Genomic DNA, 22759 nt, shown 5'->3' with positions numbered 1-22759 from the left:
CATTTTTTTTCTTTCCATGATGGCACGTGAGGCACTGCCTCACCTGCCTCCCCTGACTGCACGTCACTGAACAATACCAATAATTTACCTCTATTATCAACAATGCAGTTGTTCAAATGCAACATAGCAATAACTAGAGATACAAAATAATGCCGAAAAATGGAGGGGAAGAAAGAGAAGCAACCTATATTAACCTTGTAGATTGTTATAGTAACAGTAGGTTAAGCTTTGTCAGTGTGCCATGTGTTACCCAGTTTACCCTAGGGCGGGGGTCGGCAACCCGCGGCTCTAGACGGCTCTTTAGCGCCGCCCTAGTGGCTCTCTGGAGCGTTTTTAAAAATGTATGAAAAATGGAAAAAGATGAGGGGGAAAAAAAATATTTTTTGTTTTAGTATGTTTTCTGTAGGAGGACAAACATGACACAAACCTCCCTAATTGTTATAAATCACACTGTTTATATTACACATGCTTCACTGATTCGAGTATTTAGCGAGCGCCGTTTTGTCCTACTAATTTTGGCGGTCCTTGAACTCACCTTAGTTTGTTTACATATATAACTTTCTCCGACTTCCTAGGACGTGTTTTATCCTTTTTCTGTCTCATTTTGTCCACCAAACTTTTAACTTTGTGCATGAATGTACAAAGGTGAGTTTTGTCGATGTTATTGACATGTGTAGAGTGCTAATCAGACATATTTGGTCACTGCATGACCTTGAGCTAATCGATGCTATTTAGGCTAGCGATATGTACATATTGCATCATTATGCCTCATTTGTAGCTACATTTGAGGTCATTTAGTTTCCTTTAAGTCCTCTTAATTCAATGTATATCTCATGACACACTATCTGTATGTAATATGGCTTTTAATTTTTTGCGGCTCCAGACAAATGTGTTTTTGTATTTTTGGTCCAATATGGCTCTTTCAACATTTTGGGTTGCCGACCCCTGCCCTAGGGCAACAATGTTAATATTTGTTTGATGAAACGTGGTTATGTGCATGAGTGTATGTATGCATATGTACTTGTATATGTACAGTATGTGTATATGTGTTTGTACAGTGAATGTATATGTACAGTATGTGTATATGTATGTTTGTACAGCGACGGTATATGTACAGTATGTGTATATGTATGTTTGTACAGCGACGGTATATGTACAGTATGTGTATATGTATGTTTGTACAGAATGTGTATATGTATGTTTGTACAGTGAATGTATATGTACAGTATGTGTATATGTATGTTTGTACAGTGAATGTATATGTACAGTATGTTTATATGTATGTTTGTACAGTGAATGTATATGTACAGTATGTGTATATGTATGTTTGTACAGAATGTGTATATGTATGTTTGTACAGTGAATGTATATGTACAGAATGTGTATATGTATGTTTGTACAGTGAATGTATATGTACAGTATGTTTATATGTATGTTTGTACAGTGAATGTATATGTACAGTATGTGTATATGTATGTTTGTACAGTGAGAGTGTATGTACAGTATGTGTATGTTTGTACAGTGAATGTGCGTGTGGATGTACGAACTTTGAGTATGTAAATATGTACTGTATTTGTGTATGTATGTGGGAGCGTAGGTACATGGAGCAGCTTTATGACAAAAGTTTCTATAAAACAAAGACGATTGTCTTGTTTGCTTTCTTGTTCATGTTTCTTTTCCAACTAAATTATTAAAAAATTTATTTTTTATTTTTTAGAACATCCTGCGGGGCTGCAGCGTATTGCTGGGTCCCGGAACGGAGGGGCTCTGGCGGGCCCTCGCCCAGGCTCAGAACCACATTCCTGGCGGTCCTTCGGAGCTGACGGAATTGCTGGGGCAGTATACGCAGAATCTGGCTCAGAACATGAAGCTCACCTACCTCAACCCTGTGGCACTCGTATCTCCTAACATTGGTGAGTAGGGATGTCCCGATCCGATATTTGGATCGGATCGGCTGCCGATATTTGCCAAAAATTGCGTATCGGCAAGGCATGGGAAAATGCCGATCCAGATCCAGTTTAAAAAAAAACTCCGGTCCGTGTTTTCCAACGCACCGATTTGAATAATACATTCCACTTTTCTGCTGCTCCGTAATTTCCGTTCCGCATTTTCCAGCACACCTTCAACACATCCACAGGTCTGTGAATTCTCACGCAGTTGCTTTTAGCTGCTGGCATTACACGACAGGCTCTTCTCATTCTTTCCTGTGTCTCCCTCTCACAGACAGCAAGTGCACCTTCTTACACACGTCACATACTGTCACGTCATACGTCACATACTGTCACGTCATACGTCACATACGTATACGTCCTCCCCGAGCAGAGAGGTAGCAGCATGGCTAACGTTAGCTGTGATGCTAGCGCAGCCGTGCGAGCAACGCTCCCTCTAAGGTGCTCGCCTGTGCAATTGCGCACTGTTTAAGCGTCCTCTGCGCAGAGCAAATCTATGCCACGCACAAAATCAAATAAAAAAATAAGCGCATAACAATTTTCGACACACGGACACGACAGAGAAAACAGTTTTCGTCATCATTGTTCAAATATTGTGACGTCTGTCGAGACGCTTATCTCCATTCGGTGTCACACGTCCACACCATCAAAATGCAGAGGCAAAAATTTCCACATCAACACCGTATAAAAAAATTAGTGATTTCTTTAGTTGTGATTTCCTTCTCTGCATGAAAGTTTAAAAGTAGCATATATTAATGCAGTATAAAGAAGAATGTTTTAATGTAGACATGCAAGCCTTGAAAGACAATTTTGAAAATCAAGACTACATTTCCTGCAAATGGGTGCATTTCTACCCTATATTTTAACTTTAGATTTATTCTCATATCAAACTCTTTTGGCTGTCTTTTTGACACTTACATCCGGCGCCCCCCTCCACACCCTGGATTATAAATAATGTAAATAATTCAATGTGATTATCTTGTGTGATGACTGTATTATGATGATAGTATATATCTGATAGTATATATCTGTATCATGAATCAATTTAAGTGGACCCCGACTTAAACAAGTTGAAAAACTTATTCGGGTGTTACCATTTAGTGGTCAATTGTACGGAATATGTACTTCACTGTGCAACCTACTAATAAAAGTCTCAATCAATCAATCAAAACACATAGAATCATCATACTGCTGTGATTATATGCATCAAGTGTTCATTCAAGGCTAAGGCAAAATATGGAGATATATATTGTGTATCGCAATATGGCCTTAAAATATCGCAATATTAAAAAAAGGCCATATCGCCCAGCCCTAGTTCAATGATGCCATTTCTGTTTGTCATGTATAATTTTGTCTATTTTGTGTTTATCCTTGAATAAACAGGTCAGTTTCTTGTTACCAACCATTGTGTATTATTCAAACTCCCCTAATTCAGCTGGCTAGTTGTTATCAAGAGTACTAAAACCCTTTTCAACATGATTCTGACAACTAAGTAGGCTAAATAACTTTAAACTTTAATACATGCTCGGATAGGCCATTATCGGTCAGTATCGGTATCGGATCGGAAGTGCAAAAACAATATCGGTATCGGATCGGAAGTGCAAAAACCTGGTACGGGACATCCCTATTGGTGAGTAGAGAGTAACACATAACGCTACACATAAGTCACACTTAATCATTCACAATCAGTTCATTCAGAGGAACTAATGCTTCCAGAACATGCACAAAGCCTGGAGTAGATACCCACGAAAGCTGCCAAACACACACAACACATCATAGAAGGAGACACTGATGGTTGATGTATGAAATTACTGCAATGCAAGGCTCCAAAGACTCAAAGAAAAGCACACTTTGCTCAGAATTGAATTTGATTAAAGAACACTATAGTGAATTATATTTATATAGCACTTTTCTTTAGTGACTCAAAGCGCTTTTACATAGTGAACCCAATATCTAAGTTACATTTAAACCAGTGTGGGTGGCATTGGGAGCTGGTGGGTAAAGTGTCTTGGCGGAGATCAAACGTGGAACCTTCAAGTTGCCGGCACGGCCACTCTACCAACCGAGCTATAGCGCCTCTATAGAGAGGATGGGTGATAATGAATAACTTTAAAAAAAAACCTACAGCAGCTTTCCTCTGTTTGCATATTTTTGTTTTAAGTCTTCTAATTACATATACCGTATTTTCCGTACTATAAGGCGCACCTTCAATGAATGGCCTATCTTAAAACTTTGTTCATACATAAGGTGCACCGCATTATAAGGCGCATAGAATAGACGCTACAGTAGAGGCTGGGGTTACGTTATGCATCCATTAGATGGAGCTGCGCTAAAGGGAATGTCAACAAAACAGTCAGATAGGTCAGTCAAACTTTATTAATAGACTACAAACCAGCGTTCTGACAACTCTGTTCACTCCCAAAATGAATAAACAGCTGTTTTATTACAAACCCCGTTTCTATATGAGTTGGGAAAGTGTGTTAGATGTAAATATAAACGGAATACAATGATTTGCAAATCATTTTCAACCCATATTCAATTGAATGCACAACAAAGACAACATATTTGATGTTCAAACTCATAAACTTTATTTATTTTTTTTGCAAATAATAATTAACTTAGAATTTCATGGCTGCAACACGTGCCAAAGTAGTTGGGAAAAGGCATGTTCACCACTGTGTTACATCACCTTTTCTTTTAACAACACTCAATAAACGATTGGGAACTGAGGAAACTAATTGTTGAAGCTTTGAAAGTGGAATTCTTTCCCATTCTTGTTTTATGTAGAGCTTCAGTCGTTCAACAGTCTGGGGTCTCCGCTGTCGTATTTTACGCTTCATAATGCGCCACACATTTTCGATGGGAGACAGGTCTGGACTGCAGGCGGGCCAGGAAAGTACCCACACTCTTCTTTTACGAAGCCACGCTGTTGTAACACGTGCTGAATGTGGCTTGGCATTGTCTTGCTGAAACAAGCAGGGGCGTCCATGAAAAAGACGGCGCTTAGATGGCAGCATATGTTGTTCCAAAACCTGTATGTACCTTTCAGCATTAATGGTGCCTTCACAGATGTGTAAGTTACCCATGCCTTGGGCACTAATGCACCCTCATACCATCACAGATGCTGGCCTTTCAACTTTGCGTCGATAACAGTCTGGATGGTTCGCTTCCCCTTCGGTCCGCATGACACGATTTTGAATATTACCAAAAACAATTTGAAATGTGGACTCGTCAGACCACAGAACACTTTTCCACTTTGCATGAGTCCATCTTAGATGATGTCGGGCTCAGAGAAGCCGGCGGCGTTTCCGGATGTTGTTGATAAATGGCTTTCGCTTTGCATAGTAGAGCTTTAACTTGCACTTACAGATGTAGCGACCAACTGTATTTAGTGACAGTGGTTTTCTGAAGTGTCCCTGAGCCCATGTGGTGATATCCTTTAGAGATTGATGTCGGTTTTTGATACAGTGCCGTCTGAGGGATCGAAGGTCACGGTCATTCAATGTCGGTTACCGGCCATGCCGCTTACGTGGAGTGATTTCTCCAGATTCTCTGAACCTTTTGATGATATTATGGACCGTAGATGTTGAAATCCCTAAATTTCCTGCAATTGCACTTTGAGAAACGTTGTTCTTAAACTGTTTGACAATTTGCTTACGCAGTTGTGGACAAAGGGGCGTACCTCGCCCCATCCTTTCTTGTGAAAGACTGAGCATTTTTTGGGAAGCTGTTTTTATACCCAATCATGGCACCCACCTGTTCCCAATTTGCCTGTTCACCTGTGGGATGTTCCAAATAAGTGTTTGATGAACATTCCTCAACTTTATCAGTATTTATTCCCAACTTCTTTGTCACGGGTTGCTGGCATCTAATTCTAAAGTTAATGATTATTTGCAGAAAAAAAAAAGTTTATCAGTTTGAACATCAAAATATGTTGTCTTTGTAGCATATTCAACTGAATATGGGTTGAAAATGATTTGCAAATCATTGTATTCCGTTTGTATTTACATCTAACACAATTTCCCAACTCATATGGAAACGGGGTTTGTAGTTTCAAGCATGTTTTACTCAATATAGGTCATCAAATCTCAGCAACAAGCTGTCATATCTTACTGAGATCATTTAGGACCAAAACACTTAAAGGGAACATCATCAAAATTTCAGAAGGGTTAAAACCATTAAAAATCAGTTCCCAGTGGCTTATTTTATTTTTCGAAGTTTTTTTCCAAATTTTACACACCACGCAATATCCCTAAAAAAAGCTTCAAAGTGCCTGATTTTAACCATCGTTATATACACCCGTCCATTTTCCTGTGACGTCACATAGTGAAGCCAACACAAACAAGCATGGCGGATAGAACAGCAAGCTATAGCGACATTAGCTTGGATTCAGACTCGGATTTCAGCGGCTTAAGCGAAATTGAAGAAGAAACTGAAGATATTGAGCCATATCGGTTTGAACCGTATGCAAGCGAAACCGATGAAAACGACACGACAGCCAGCGACACGGGAGAAAGCGAGGACGAATTTGGCGATCGCCTTCTAATCAACGATTGGTATGTGTTTGTTTTTAAGTGTTGTAATGTTTTTAAGCTAAATTATTGGTAAACACAGTTTATGTATAATAATTTACGTAAAACCGCGAGTAATGAATAAAGTTTTCATCAATTAATATATTCTGTAGACATACCTTCATCCGCTCTCTTTTCCTGAAAGCTGATCTGTCCAGTTTTGGAGTTGATGTCAGCAGGCCAGGGGGATCATCTTCGGTGGCATAAGGGACGGTGTGAGCCAAGACATCCAGGGGGTTTAGCTCGCTCGTCTGCGGGAACAAACTGCCGCCATTGCTTGCCGTGCTACCGAGGTCCTTTGTCCCTGAATTGCTCACACACTCCGGCAGATTCAATGGGGGTCTGGCGGCAGATTTCTTTGACTTTATCGTTGGAAATGCATCTTCTTTGAGTGTCGCAGGATATCCACACATTCTTGCCATCTCTGTCGTAGCATAGCTTTCGTCTGTAAAGTGTGCGGAACAAACGACTGACCATTTTCGTCGGCTTTCCCCACACCCTCGTAATTTGAACAAATTTCGTCCAATTCCTTGCCACTTTCGCATCTTTGGGCCACTGGTGCAACTTGAATCCGTCCCTGTTCGTGTTGTTACACCCTCCGACAACACACCGACGAGGCATGATGTCTCCAAGGTACGGAAAACAGTCGAAAAAAACGGAAAATAACAGAGCTGATTTGATTCGGAGTTTGTAATGTGTTTGAGAAAATGGCGGATTGCTTCTCGATGTGACGTCACGTTGTGACGTCATCGCTCCAAGAGCGAATAATAGAAAGGCGTTTAATTCGCCAAAATTCACCCATTTAGAATTCGGAAATCGGTTAAAAAAAAAAAAGGTCTTTTTTCTGCAACATCAAGGTATATATTGACGCTTACATAGGTCTGGTGATAATGTTCCCCTTTAAAACAAGTAAAACACTCTAACATAAAATCTGCTTAGTGAGACGGATTATCTTGTCAGACAGAAAATAAACAAATATCACTTATTATTTGAGATATTTCATCTTACTTAGATTTCAGTTTTTGCAGTGTAGAGAATATGAAGTGATTATTGGTCTAGAACATGTTTTGCTTTATTCATTATTGACGTGTTTCTTGCTACTTTATGTTGTATATTTTTTACATGGACTTCCAGTTCAATCTATCATCAATCAATATACCAAGAAATTTGGTTTTATTTACTCTTTCAATTTCTATTCCGTCTATTCCGGATGGTTGTTTGATGGTTTTTTGTACCAAATGGACATCTTACTTGAAAGACTCTGAAGGTGGTGACTCTTCCTTTTGAAGCAATATCGTAATTGTATCTGTCGTCTTTTTCTGCGTTTCAGTGATGAATCTGGACCGAGTGGAGAACCACACCCACGTGCGGCGACGCTTCCCGCGTTACCACACCTCGCTGTTTCGCAGTCAGAACGTCTGGGATCCCTACACCCACGTGGTGCTGCCCCCTGCTGCCCTGGTGCCACAACGACAACAGCAGCAACACAGCTGGAAGGAGAAGGAGCGCAAGGAAAAAGAACTGGAGAAAGATTGTGAGAGTACACACCTAAGAGTACATAGAGTGCTGGCTGGAGAACATGCTGAGTATAACTTCTCCTTCTCAGACATCCCTCCTGTTCAACCCCCAGTCAGCATCTCGGCCAATCAGACCAGTGAATACACAGCAGCCAGGCGCACGCTTGCCGCGCCTGAGCCGCCCATCTCTATCGTCATTTTGCTGATCTATCGAAGTCTGGGCGGAGCGCTGCCTCCCAAGTATCACACGGACAGGCGAGGAGTGAGGTGAGGACTACACAGATGCTATAGTCGTATCCGAAACTCATCACTTGGACGTATGAATCAGATACTGTAACCTCATACCCCGTCTTCCAGGCTTCCCAGACACCCCGTGATGAACTCCCCAGTGGTCACCATCTCTGTTTACAACAACCAGACGTTCGTGGGCGGACATTTGGACCAGCCCATCCTACTGGAGTTCAAGCTCCTGGAGACGGCCAATCGCAGCAAGCCGCTGTGTGTCCAATGGAACCACAGCAGCCAGTGAGTACACACCCTACCGACCCAATTATATGATTTAGTTAAACCATACCCGTGTGTGGTGGTTTGTGGGACCCGTTGTCATTTTTTATTAAAATAAAAATGATACAATTAATTTATTTTTCAAAGTGAGACTCACTGACTTTGGCTCATTTTCTGTGAAGAACATATATCAGAATACATATTTAAAGGCCTACTGAAACCCACTACTACCGACCACGCAGTCTGATAGTTTATATATCAATGATGAAATCTTAACATTGCAACACATGCCAATACGGCCGGGTTAGCATACTAAAGTGCAATTTTAAATTTCGCGCGAAATATCCTGCTGAAAACGTCTCGGTATGATGACGCCTGCGCGTGACGTCACGGATTGTAGAGGACATTTTGGGACAGCATGGTGGCCAGCTATTAAGTCGTCTGTTTTCATCGCAAAATTCCACAGTATTCTGGACATCTGTGTTGGTGAATCTTTTGCAATTTGTTCAATGAACAATGGAGACAGCAAAGAAGAAAGCTGTAGGTGGGAAGCAGTGTATTGCGGCAGGTGTTGTGCCGGATAACACAGCCGGTGTTTCATTGTTTACATTCCCGAAAGATGACAGTCAAGCTTTACCATTGGCCTGTGGAGAACTGGGACAACAGAGACTCTTACCAGGAGAACTTTGAGGATACGCAGACGCGGTACCGTGAGTACGCATGCAGCTGCGGCTTCCAAACATTTGATCGCTTCCGCGTACGTGCGTGCCGCTATGTGCATGGGGACTTTGGGGAAATGCTGTATGAACTTTGGGGAGGTGAACGGTACTTTGGGCTGTGGGATTGAGTGTGTTGTGCAGGTGTTTGAGTTGTATTGGCGGGTTATATGGACGGGAGGGGGGAGGTGTTTGTTATGCGGGATTAATTTGTGGCATATTAAATATAAGCCTGGTTGTGTTGTGGCTAATAGAGTATATATATGTTTTGTGTTTATTTACTGTTTTAGTCATTCCCAGCTGAATATCAGGTCCCACCCGCCTCTCACAGCATCTTCCCTATCTGAATCGCTCCCACTGCCCTCTAGTCCTTCACTCTCACTTTCCTCATCCACAAATCTTTCATCCTCGCTCAAATTAATGGGGAAATCGTCGCTTTCTCGGTCCGAATCGCTCTCGCTGCTGGTGGCCATGATTGTAAACAATGTGCGGATGTGAGGAGCTCCACAACCTGTGACGTCACGCGCATATCGTCTGATACTTCCGGTACAGGCAAGGCCTTTTTATCAGCGACCAAAAGTTGCAAACTTTATCGTCGATGTTCTCTACTAAATCCTTTCAGCAAAAATATGGCAATATCGCGAAATGATCAAGTATGACACATAGAATGGACCTGCTATCCCCGTTTAAATAAGAAAATCACATTTCAGTAGGCCTTTAATGACCACACACCATACACCCCCCCTACACATTTCTATTACATATAAGATGTCCGGGTCCACTAGACCCGGGGCTTATAGAAGTGTGGAAATTGATGTTCTGTGTACACCACACACACACACACACACAGCAGGCCTAGACAGGAGGAGGACAGAGTGTAGGTACACAGAACATCAGAGGGTCAAATGTGCGAGAAAATGAGAGCAGACCGTGTTGACAAACAATGTGGCAGCCTTGTGTGGGAACGGCAGGTGCATAAACACAAATGAAGAATCCCTGTGGGATGCAGAAACTGGCAGATACATTTTCCCTGCAACGTTCATATTGTTGTTACTCACCCAGCGTTTGCGGGTCTGATGGACCCGTTGCATTTTGTGGCTTTTAATGCCTCACAATCAAACACTTTTATGTTAAAATACTGAACAGATGTTTACCTTATCCCAGGGGTCGGCAACCTTTACCAGTCAAAGAGCCATTTTGACCAGTTTCACAAATTATAGAAAACAATGGGAGCCGCAAACATTTTTGAAATTTTAAATGAAATAACACTGTATACAAAGTTTTTTTTTTGCTTTGTGCTATGCATAAACCAGGGGTCTCAGACACGCTGCCCACACCTTTATAGGGAATTTTTAAGCTGGTGCGGCACGCGGGTTTTAAATGAATAGCGCTTGTCAGCGTCATGCGTGCCGTGATGGTACAGCACCCATTGCAACCAGCGTGCCTGATCAGCTACATGTTGTATGAGGCTTCCGCTTGCTCACGTAGGTGACAGCAAGGCATACTTGCTCAACAACCACACAGGTTACACTGACGGTGGCGGTATAAAAAAAACTTTAACACTCTTACTAATAATGCGCCACACTGTGAACCCACACCAAACAAGAATGACAAACACATTTCGGGAGAACCTCTGCACCGTAACACAACATAAACACAACAGAACAAACACCCAGAATCCCATGCAGCCCTGACTCTTCCAGGATACATTATACATCCCCGCTACCAAACCCCGCCCACCTCAACCGACTCACAGAGAGGGGGGGTTGATGTGTGAGGGAGCAGGCTTGGGGTGGGGGCGGGGTTTGGTGGTAGCAGGGGTGTATAATGTAGCCCGGAAGAGTCAGGGCTGCATGGGATTCTGGGTGTTTGTTCTGTTGTGTTTATGTTGTGTTAAGGTGCAGATGTTCTCCCGAAATGTGTTTGTCATTCTTGTTTGGTTTTGGTTCAAAGTGTGGCGCATTATTAGTAAGAGTGTTAAAGTTGTTTTATATGGTCACCGTCAGTGTAACCTGTGTGGCTGTTGACCAAGTATGCCTTGCTGTCACGTACGTGTGCAAGCAGAAGATGTATATAGTATAACAAGTGTTGGGCTGGCACGCTGTTAATACAGATTGTAGAGGGCGCCAAATGTTGTACCATCATGGCACGCCCTTATTATAGCTGTAAGGGTGAAAATCGGTGAATATTAATCCCGGGAGTTTTCTGCGAGAGGCACTGAAATCCGGAAGTCTCACGTGAAAATTGGGGGGGTTCAGCAAGTAAGCTGCTGAGCCGCATCAGAGTGATCAAAGAGCCGCATGCGGCTCCGGAGCCGCGGGTTGCCGACCCCTGCCTTATCCCAATAAACATCTGTTCAGTATTTTAACATAAAAGTGTTTGATTGTGAGGCATTAAAAGCCACAAAAATGCAACGGGTCCATCAGACCCACAAACGCTGTCTGGGTAACAACAATATGAACATTACACAAGGGTTAAATGTAAACTAGCAGTCAAAGCTTTTCTTCCTGTCACTCACACACCTAGAAAAATGCAGCTGTGACAAAGAGACACACTGAAAAAAGGGCCTCAAAGATTGTTGGCAAGGTAGCGAATTCACGATGTAGATTTTTAAACAAGGATGATCAATGACATAGCGACTAGCAACTAAGAAGTATACTTGATACTGAATATTTGATTTTAAAAATGTAATTTTGCCCTTCTTTCTCTAAAACAGACCTGAAAGGTAGGGGGTGTTTTACTGTATATTTGGGTCAATACAGTACAAGAGTTATGGAAGTTTTCTGGTGACTTAATACCCATAAACATCTCTATTAATACCTATAAACATCTCTGTTGATGTATGACTTTCCTTGCTCGTGGGTGCATTATCACCATCTTGTGCCTGTTGTTCTTCCTCCCTCACTGCAGACATCAAACGACTGTTGAGCAATCATGAAATATTCTGACTTTCTTTCCTAATTTACTATTTATTTGAGGGATTTTCCCCGTCATGTTTTTGTTCGGCAGTTGTGTCAAACAGCCGGGATGCGATGACGTCATGTCACCTAATTAAATTGTCTTCTTTGGGAACATTCTGACACTTATTAAACAAACAGGTCTCTATTTTATCATATACTTTAAAAATACTGACCTATTTCTCTCTCTGTTGGACCTGCCATGAGGTGGCGACTTGTCCAGGGGTGTACCCCGCCTTCCGCCCGAATGTAGCTGAGATAGGCTCCAGCACCCCCTGCGACCCCAAAAGGGACAAGCTGTAGAAAATGGATGGATGGATGTTTTAGTGAAAACCAAAACCAAAAATAGCATTTTTTTGGTTTGTTTTGAATGCCTTTCTTCTTAAAAAGTGTCAAGACTTGGACTATGGTGTGGTTTGTTCTCCCGTGGTGCAAATGAACATTTGGACCAGACATGGCGTGAAGGTGAAGACATATTTAATTTTACTATAACAAAAAGAACAAACTAAAGGCGCGCACAAAGCGGAAGTACAAACTTGACAAATGAAACCAATACTTGCACGAGGGCAAAAAACTAAGGACAGGAACAAAAGTCGCTAACTGTGGCATGAATCGAAAAAACTTACTTGGACAGGGCATGAAGTACGCAGAGGTAAACAAACAGAGTGTGACAGGGGTATGATGTCGCCAGGGAGACTTCCTGGCAACAATGGGTTTAAATAATAGTGACATGATTAAAGACAGGTGCGTGAGTCGTGAGGGCAGGTGAAAACTAATGGGTTGCTATGGTGACAAACAAGAGTGCACAATGAGTCCAAACGTGGAACAGGTGAAACTAATGGGTAACCATGGAAACAAGACAAGGGAGTGAAAAGCCAGAAACTAAAGAGTCCAATAACAAAACAAAACATGATTACACAGGCATGACAAAAAGGAGAAGTTGTCTTATATTTAGGATGGTCTTATATTTGCATGAATACATTATTCATATTTTAGTATCGTAAAATTACTCAGGGTTTTATGCTGCCAACTCTGATAACGATCATCCATGAATGAGATCGGCCGATACCGATGACGATACCAAGCACCATTTATTAACTGTACATTTAAAAAGAAAAATATGGTGTGTACTATGGACAGTTTATCAATATCAACACAATATTTAAAGTTTAAACTACCGTATTTTTCCGACTATAAGTCGCAGTTTTTTTCATAGTGCGATTTATATATGTTTTTTTCCTTCTTTATTATGCATTTTCGGCAGGTGCGACTTATACTCCGGTGCGACTTATACTCTGAAAAATACGGTAGTTCCTTATTCTCTTTCCCTGTGTGATATGTTCAGCTTTGTCCTTCAGTGTTAACAATAAAGATAATAATACTCAAGATACAAAGAAATGCAGTTTATTTGCCAAAATTGAGTTGATTATTATTTTTAGCTCAGAATAGCGGCACATAATTAGTTGCTAGCGGCTTGTGGTGGTCTAACAAAATACAGTCTCAGCCATAGGAGATAAAATGCAATAATCGGCAATGGCGATCACATACACTCCAGAAAATGGGAGCGTATCGGTGGCAGATGGATCGGTACATCCCTACCTTTATTGCAGTCATGTGGTATACAGTCTATTTCAGGGGTGTCAAACTCATTTTAGCTCAGGGGTTGCATGGAGGAAAATCTGTGCACACGCGGGCCGGACTATTAAAATCATGGCATTAAAACTATAAAATAAAGACAACTTCAGATTGTTTTCTTTGTCTTACTTTGGCCAAAAATAGAAAAAACACATTCTGAAAATATTACGCTAAAAATATAGGAAAAAATAAACGGTAAAGTTTAGATCCATGAAGGAAAGAAGAATGTGAATTAATGTTTATAACTGAATACGTTTACATATGCATACAAATTTATTTTTTTTTTATTTATTTTTTTATGAATTAAGTAATGTTTATGACAACTTTTTTCCAAAACACAATATAGAATGTGAGATATAACAGGATAATGCATATATTTATCATTTCTTTTCAAAACGGCTACAAAAAAGTGGGACCCCATTTTTATGACTTGATGGAGTCCCTGGTGTCAGGTTCAAACACTGATGACATCTATTAAACAGGACAAGAAGCAAAGAATCAAGCAGAGACAGAATTAAATTTGGCTCAATTTGAGGAGAAACGTCTGGTCTGTACTCTTGTACAGTCTCCAGCACGCTCTGGCGAAAGATTGTACGCCTCCTCCTTTATTCGGACTTTCCCTGACCACATGGCAACAGCTGCTTCCAAAGGGAAGTGGGTCGTAAACAGCGTTGCCTTTGGTTACAGAACAGTTCAAAAGAAAAGGTCATAAAACAGTTCAAAGAAAGGTTTGTAAAAGACTTCAAAAAAGAGGTTCGTGAAAGAGTTTAAAAAAGTGGTGTCTGGAACTTGGGCAGATCCTGCCTTCTCTTTGCTTTGTAGTCCATGTGTTAAAACAATCTCTTTCTGTTGATTACAATACATGAAAGAAAACAGAATACCTTCATGTTGCTTTCCCCCTACACAGTGGAGCTTTACAAGCCTTCTTCTTGGTAGGTTCAAAGACATGTTTTTGCTTCTCGCTGGGAACTCATTGAAACACAAAGTTTTTGTGATAACTTAGATCAAATTATTCTAACACCTGGGACCCCTTTTGAAAATTCCTAGCGTCAACACTGATGGAGTATTGGTGCGTGCAAAACAACAGCAGGCGGTTGTGGCCTGCGGGCCGGTTCTAATACTAATCAAATATCATCCCGGGGGCCACAGATCATTCATTCATTCGAGCCTTGACTTTGACACCCGTCTATTTTGATGTTCTTGGGCTGATGTTGTGTGTCCCTGCAGGTGTGCGATAGGAGGTTGTTGGACGGTGAGGGACTGCACGGTGGTGTATAGGAACACCTCGCATGTCCGCTGTCAGTGTCAAAGGCTGGGTACTTTCGGGGTGCTGATGGACAGTTCCCACAGAGAGGTTTGTACAATTGCATTATGACTTTTTTAAGAGTATTGACATGTATGAGTGCATTTCATAAAATACCCAATGAAATATGGTGTGGTCATCCATAACTATTATTTTCTTGTTGGACAATAGTACGAGCTTTCAGGTGACCTCAAAACCATGTTATTATCTGCAGCTGCATTTTACCACTAGAAAATATTATCCAATAAATACAAACCCCGTTTCCATATGAGTTGGGAAATTGTGTTAGATGTAAATATAAACGGAATACAATGATTTGCAAATCCTTTCCAACCCATATTCAATTGAATGCACTACAAAGACAACATATTTGATGTTCAAACTCATAAACTTTTTTTTTTTTTTTGCAAATAATAATTAACTTAGAATTTCATGGCTGCAACACGTGCCAAAATATTAGGGAAAGGGCATGTTCACCACTGTGTTACATGGCATTTCCTTTTAACAACACTCAGTAAACGTTTGGGAACTGAGGAAACACATTTTTTAAGCTTCTCAGGTGGAATTCTTTCCCATTCTTGCTTGATGTACAGCTTAAGTTGTTCAACAGTCCGGGGGTCTCCGTTGTGCTATTTTAGGCTTCATAATGCGCCACACATTTTCAATGGGAGACAGGTCTGGACTACAGGCAGGCCAGTCTAGTACCCGCACTCTTTTACTATGAAGCCACGTTGACGTAACACGTGGCTTGGCATTGTCTTGCTGAAATAAGCAGGGGCGTCCATGGTAACGTTGCTTGGATGTCAACATATGTTGCTCCAAAACCTGTATGTACCTTTCAGCATTAATGGCGCCTTCACAGATGTGTAAGTTACCCATGTCTTGAGCACTAATACAACCCCATACCATCACAGATGCTGGCTTTTCAACTTTGCGCCTATAACAATCCGGATGGTTCTTTTCCTCTTTGGTCCGGAGGACACGACGTCCACAGTTTCCAAAAACAATTTGAAATGTGGACTCGTCAGACCACAGAACACTTTTCCACTTTGTATCAGTCCATCTTAGATGAGCTCAGGCCCAGCGAAGCCGACGGCGTTTCTGGGTGTTGTTGATAAACGGTTTTCGCCTTGCATAGGAGAGTTTTAACTTGCACTTACAGATGTAGCGACCAACTGTAGTTACTGACTGTGGGTTTGTGAAGTGTTCCCGAGCCCATGTGGGGATATCCTTTACACACTGATGTCGCTTGTTAAATAAATAAATGGGTTGTACTTGTATAGCGCTTTTCTACCTTCAAGGTACTCAAAGCGCTTTGACACTACTTCCACATTTTACCCATTCACACACACATTCACACACTGATGGAGGGAGCTGCCATGCAAGGCGCTAACCAGAACCCATCAGGAGCAAGGGTGAAGTGTCTTGCTCAGGACACAACGGACATGACGAGGTTGGTACTAGGTGGGGATTGAACCAGGGACCCTCGGGTCGCGCACGGCCACTCTTCCACTGCGCCACGCCGTGGAAGAGTGGATGCAGTTGATGCAGTACAGCCTGAGGGGTCGAAGGTCACGGGCTTAGCTGCTTACGTGCAGTGATTTCTCCAGATTCTCTGAACCCTTTGATGATATTACGGAGCGTAGATGGTGAAATCCCTAAATTCCTTGCAATAGCTGGTTGAGAAAGGTTTTTCTTAAACTGTTCAATAATTTGCTCACGCATTTGTTGACAAAGTGGTGACCCTCGCCCCATCCTTGTTTGTGAATGACTGAGCATTTCATGGAATCTACTTTTATACCCAATCATGGCACCCACCTGTTCCCAATTAGCCTGTTCACCTGTGGGATGTTCCAAATAAGTGTTTGATGAGCATTCCTCAACTTTATCAGTATTTATTGCCACCTTTCCCAACTTCTTTGTCACGTGTTGCTGGCATCAAATTCTAAAGTTAATGATTATTTGCAAAAAAAAAAAAGTTTATCAGTTTGAACATCAAATATGTTGTCTTTGTAGCATATTCAACTGAATATGGGTTGAAAAGGATTTGCAAATCATTGTATTCCGTTTATATTTACATCTAACACAATTTCCCAACTCATATAGAAACGGGGTTTGAACTTAACCGGCCTCTTAGCAGCTCTTTTCCATCCATTTGTCTTTTCCCACGAGCAGCAACTTGAAGGAGATCTGGAGACACTCGCCCTGGTTACTTATTCCTCTCTGGTGCTATCCATGCTGGCTCTCCTCCTCACCGTCCTGGTGCTGTCCTGCCTCCGAGGCCTCAAGTCCAACAGCCGCAGCATCCATTCCAACACGGCGGCAGCCATGTTTCTGTCTGAGCTTGTGTTTCTAATGGGGGTCAATCAGACTGAGCAACAGGTTGGTACTTGACTTTAAATATCCACCATCACTCTCTCAAAAAATCTAATTTTAACTGGGATCTGTAGACAGCGATTTTAAGTGTATATATATATATATAGATGTGTATATATATATATATATATATATACACATATATATATATATATATATATATACACATATATATATATATATATATATATACACATATATATATATATATATACATATATATATATATATATAGATGTATATATATAGATGTATATATATATATATATATATGTATATATATATATATATAGATGTATATATATATATATATGTATATATATATGTATATATATTAGAGATGCGCGGATAGGCAATTATTTCATCCGCAACCGCATGACAAAAGTCGTCAACCATCCGCATCCACCCGAATTAACATTTAATCAACACCGCACCCGCCCGCACCCGCCCGTTGTTATATATCTAATATAGACGATGCAAAGCATTAGTGAGGTTATAAAGCTTTTGCCTGTTAAAGAAAGGCGACTGATCCAATGCAGCAATCATCTGGGAGCCGCGCTGAGCGCACCTCCAAGCGCGTGGAGGTGCGATGTCCCTCGCACCCGGGCTCGCGCCCGAGGCTTCAGCGCGCACCGCGGCGCCCATCCTACTCGTCGCGGCCTAGCCCTAGCGGCTCTCGCTGCCGGCGACGGCCAGGTATGGGCCCGACGCTCCAGCGCCATCCATTTTCAGGGCTTGTTGATATGGCAGGTGGGTTGTTACACACTCCTTAGCGGGTTCCGACTTCCATGGCCACCGTCCTGCTGTCTATATCAACCAACACCTTTTCTGGGGTCTGATGAGCGTCGGCATCGGGCGCCTTAACCCGGCGTTCGGTTCATCCCGCAGCGCCAGTTCTGATTGCCCCACCCCTTTCGTGAGCGCACTGCGCGCGGAGTGGCCCCTGTTACGCGCCCCCGGCAACGGGGGTGGCGGGCAGGTAAGCTGCGCGGGCGGAGCGCGTGGAGTGACCCCTGTTACGAGCCCCCAGCCACGGGGGTGGCGGGCAGGTAAGCTGCTTACCTGCTGCGCGTGACGCCGGCCGCGGCAAAGGCGGACGAGGCGGGGTGTCGTGCGGTGGGCGCGGTGGTGACCCTGGACGTGCGTCGGGCCCTTCTCGCGGATCCCCTCAGCTACGGCTCCCGGTGGGGCCCTCTCGGGGGAAGGGGCCTCGGTCCCGGACCCCGGCGAGGCGTCCCTTCTCCGCTCTGTAAAAGTGTCCATCTCTTTTTTTTTTTCTTCTTCTGTTGTGGCATATGCAGCAGGTGCCTGCTCGTTTTTCGTATGTGGGTAACAACATTTAACTATGTATATATGTTTCCGAATTGGTTTAACTGCCACCCGCCTGAATCTATTTAAAATCAATTTTTTTTTATTTCAACCGCCCGACCCGACCCGCGGATAAAATCTAATTTTTTTTTATTTCAACCGCCCGATCCGCGGATAATCCGCGGACTCCGCGGTTGTGTCCGCAAACCGCGCATTTCTAAGATATATATATATATATATATATGTATATATATATATATATATATATATATATATATGTATATATATATATATATATATATATATATATATATATATATATATATATACACGTATATAGATATATATATATATATATATATATACCATATTTTTCTGACTACAAGTCGCAGTTTTTTTCATAGTTTGGCCGGAGGTGCGACTTATACTCAGGAGCGACTTATGTGTGAAATTATTAACACATTACTGTAAAATATCAAATAATATTATTTATCTCATTCACGTAAGAGACTAGACGTATAAGATTTCATGGGATTTAGCGATCAGGAGTGACAGATTGTTTGGTAAACGTATAGCATGTTCTATATGTTATAGTTATTTGAATGACTCTTACCATAATATGTTACGTTAACATACCAGTTGGTTATTTATGCCTCATATAACGTACACTTATTCAGCCTGTTGTTCACTATTCTTTATTTATTTTAAATTGCCTTTCAAATGTCTATTCTTGGTGTTGGCTTTTATCAAATTAATTTCCCCAAAAAATGTGACTTATACTCCTGTGCGACTTATATATGTTTTTTTCCTTCTTTATTATGCATTTTCGTCCGGTGCGACTTATACTCCGGAGGGTTTGGACACACCTTCTCATTCAATGCGTTTTCTTTATTTTCATGACTATTTATATTGTAGATTGTCACTGAAGGCATCGAAACTATGAATGAACACATGTGGAGTTATGTACTTAACAAAAAAAAGGTGAAATAACTGAAAACATGTTTTATATTCTAGTTTCTGATTACTGTTTTGCACTCTCTTGGCATTCTCTCGATGAGCTTCAAGAGGTAGTCACCTGATATGGTTTTCGTTTCACAGGTGTCATAGTTTTGATGCCTTCAGTGACAATCTACAATGTAAATACCGTATTTTTCGGAGTATAAGTCGCACCGGCCGAAAATGCATAATAAAGAAGGAAAAAAACATATATAAGTCGCACTGGACCATAAGTCGCATTTTTTGGGGAAATGTATTCGATAAAAGCCAACACCAAGAATCGACATTTGAAAGGCAATTCAAAATAAATAAAGAATAGTGAACAACAGGCTGAATAAGTGTACGTTATATGAGGCATAAATAACCAACTGAGAATGTGCCTGGTATGTTAACGTATTATATTATGGTAAGAGTCATTCAAATAACTATAACATATAAAACATGCTATACGTTTACCAAACAATCTGTCACTCCTAATTGCTAAATCCCATGAAATCTTATACGTCTAGTCTCTTACGTGAATGAGATAAATAATATTATTTGATATTTTGCGCTAATGTGTTAATAATTTCACACATAAGTCGCTCCTGAGTATAAGTCGCACCCCCGGCCAAACTATGAAAAAAACTGCGACTTATAGTCCCAAAAATACGGTAGTCATGAAAATAAAGAAAATGCATGCAAATGAGAAAGTGTGTCCAAACTTTTGGCCTGTACTGTATGTATATATATATATATATATATATATATACAGTATATATATATATATACATATATATATATATATATATATATATATATATATATATATATATATATATATATATATATATAAATATATGTGTATGTATGTATGTATGTATGTATGTATGTATGTATGTATGTATATATATATATATATATATATATACTGTATATATATATATATATATATATATATATATATATATATACTGTATATGTATATATATATATATGTGTGTGTGTAATTGTATATAGCTTCCATTCCTTCCCCCTGGCTACTTCTGATATGATTAATAATTATATTATAATATAGTAATATTTTTTTTAAACCATACATCTTACTTTGTTCCAGAAGTGCTGCACATATGTGCTCAGTCAGCATGAAATCACATTAATTAAAGTGCATCTTCACACAGTCAGCTGTACAGTGAGACCGGTTACCTCCAGCTTTTTCGATTTCTGCACATCACGCTCAGGAGAGCATGTTAATGCTTACAGCGGTTGTCATTTTGTGCGGTTTGTCGCTCACTTCCACAGTTGAGTTGGTGCCTTATGCAAGTGTGCATGTGTGTTGATGCGTGGTAATGTGGGACTGAAATGTACCACATGGGTTCATTCCCTTGCTGCTGCAGTTTCTGTGCATTTTAAAGACATGATTCACTTACAGTAGATGTCACTATTGATACTGATATAAAACAATTATTGCGCTGTACATAAATGATTATAAATGACTTAAAAATATAAAGTCTTTATTAGGCAAGGTACCACGGTAAAGTATGCACACAGTACATGAATAGATAATTACATACGAAAACTAGAAATTGATTTTTATACAGTATATTTGCATTCATGTTTTTTTTTTTTTTTGGTTAAATATGAAATAATATGGTAATAAAAATATCAGATGCATAATTTTAATAATCGTAAATATACTAAAGTTACCGTATTTTTCGGAGTATAAGTCGCACCGGCCGAAAATGCATAATAAAGAAGGAAAAAAACATATATAAGTCGCACTGGAGTATAAGTCGCATTTTTGGGGGGAATTTATTTGATAAAACCCAACAGCAAGAATAGACATTTGAAAGGCAATTTAAAATAAATAAAGAATAGTGAACAACAGGCTGAATAAGTCTACGTTATATGAGGCATAAATAACCAACTGAGAACGTGCCTGGTATGTTAACGTAACATATTATGGTAAGAGTCATTCAAATAACTATAACATATAGAACATGCTATACGTTTACCAAACAATCTTTCACTCCTAATCGCTAAATCCCATGAAATCTTATACGTCTAGTCTCTTACGTGAATGAGATTAATAATATTATTTGATATTTTATGGTAATGTTTTAATAATTTCACACATAAGTTACTCCTGAGTATAAGTTGCACCCCCGGCCAAACTATGAAAAAAACTGTGACTTATAGTCCGAAAAATACGGTACTATAGTCCTTCAGTAAATTAGTTCAAGTTAAAGTACCAATGATTGTCACACACACACTCGGTGTGGCGAAATTATTCTCTGCATTTGACCCACCACCCTTGATAACCCCCTGGGAGGTGAGGGGAGCAGTGAGCAGCAGCGGTGGCCGCGCCCGGGAATCATCTTTGGTGATTTAACCCCCAATTTCAACCCTTGATGCTGAGTGCCAAGCAGGGAGGTAATGGGTCCCATTTTTATAGTCTTGGGTATGACTCGGCCGGGGTTTGAATTCACAACCTACCCATCTCAGGGCGGACACTCTAACCACTAGGCCACTGAGTAAGGTTATTAGGAATAAGGAAAGCATTTTAATCATATTTCTGTTATCAGTTACATTTTAAGGATTCTAATAGGCATACATAAATGCATATATAATTACAAAATGCTAACACATGAATATATATAATACAATTCAATACATTCATGTTCAAATTCAACATATTTAGATTTTTTTTTAATAAAATACTAACAGTACTACAGCTACTATGTATTAATGTACTGTAAAGTATTGCTATTTTTGTTTTTCAATTGAAATTTAGTATAATCCATAAAGGGTTAGACTGCAAAAAATACAAAATCTAGGGGTATTTTATTTGAACTAAGCAAAATTATCTGCCAATAGAACAAGAAAATTTGGATTGTCAAGACTTTCCAAAACAAGTAAAATTAGCTAACCTCAATTAACCCAAAAAT

The 22759-nt window shown here is 40.4% G+C and overlaps 1 protein-coding gene across 2 annotated transcripts in view; it reads left to right on the top strand.

Moving 5' to 3' along the window:
* The window catches only part of celsr3 (cadherin, EGF LAG seven-pass G-type receptor 3), a 283146-nt gene that overhangs the window by 209899 nt on the left and 50488 nt on the right, over nt 1-22759 (top strand). For both annotated transcript variants that reach the window (XM_061974323.1, XM_061974314.1), the window contains 6 exons: nt 1718-1913; nt 7851-8054; nt 8127-8304; nt 8395-8562; nt 15077-15203; nt 17328-17534. In XM_061974323.1, coding sequence (XP_061830307.1) covers nt 1718-1913; nt 7851-8054; nt 8127-8304; nt 8395-8562; nt 15077-15203; nt 17328-17534 — 1080 coding nt within the window. The remainder of the gene's footprint in view (nt 1-1717; nt 1914-7850; nt 8055-8126; nt 8305-8394; nt 8563-15076; nt 15204-17327; nt 17535-22759) is intronic.

The sequence above is a fragment of the Nerophis lumbriciformis genome, linkage group LG01 (genome assembly GCF_033978685.3).
Source record: "Nerophis lumbriciformis linkage group LG01, RoL_Nlum_v2.1, whole genome shotgun sequence".
Classification (NCBI taxonomy): Eukaryota; Metazoa; Chordata; class Actinopteri; order Syngnathiformes; family Syngnathidae; genus Nerophis; species Nerophis lumbriciformis.
The sequence above is the reverse complement of the archived record's forward strand: the minus strand, read 5'-3'. Positions and strand labels throughout refer to the sequence as shown.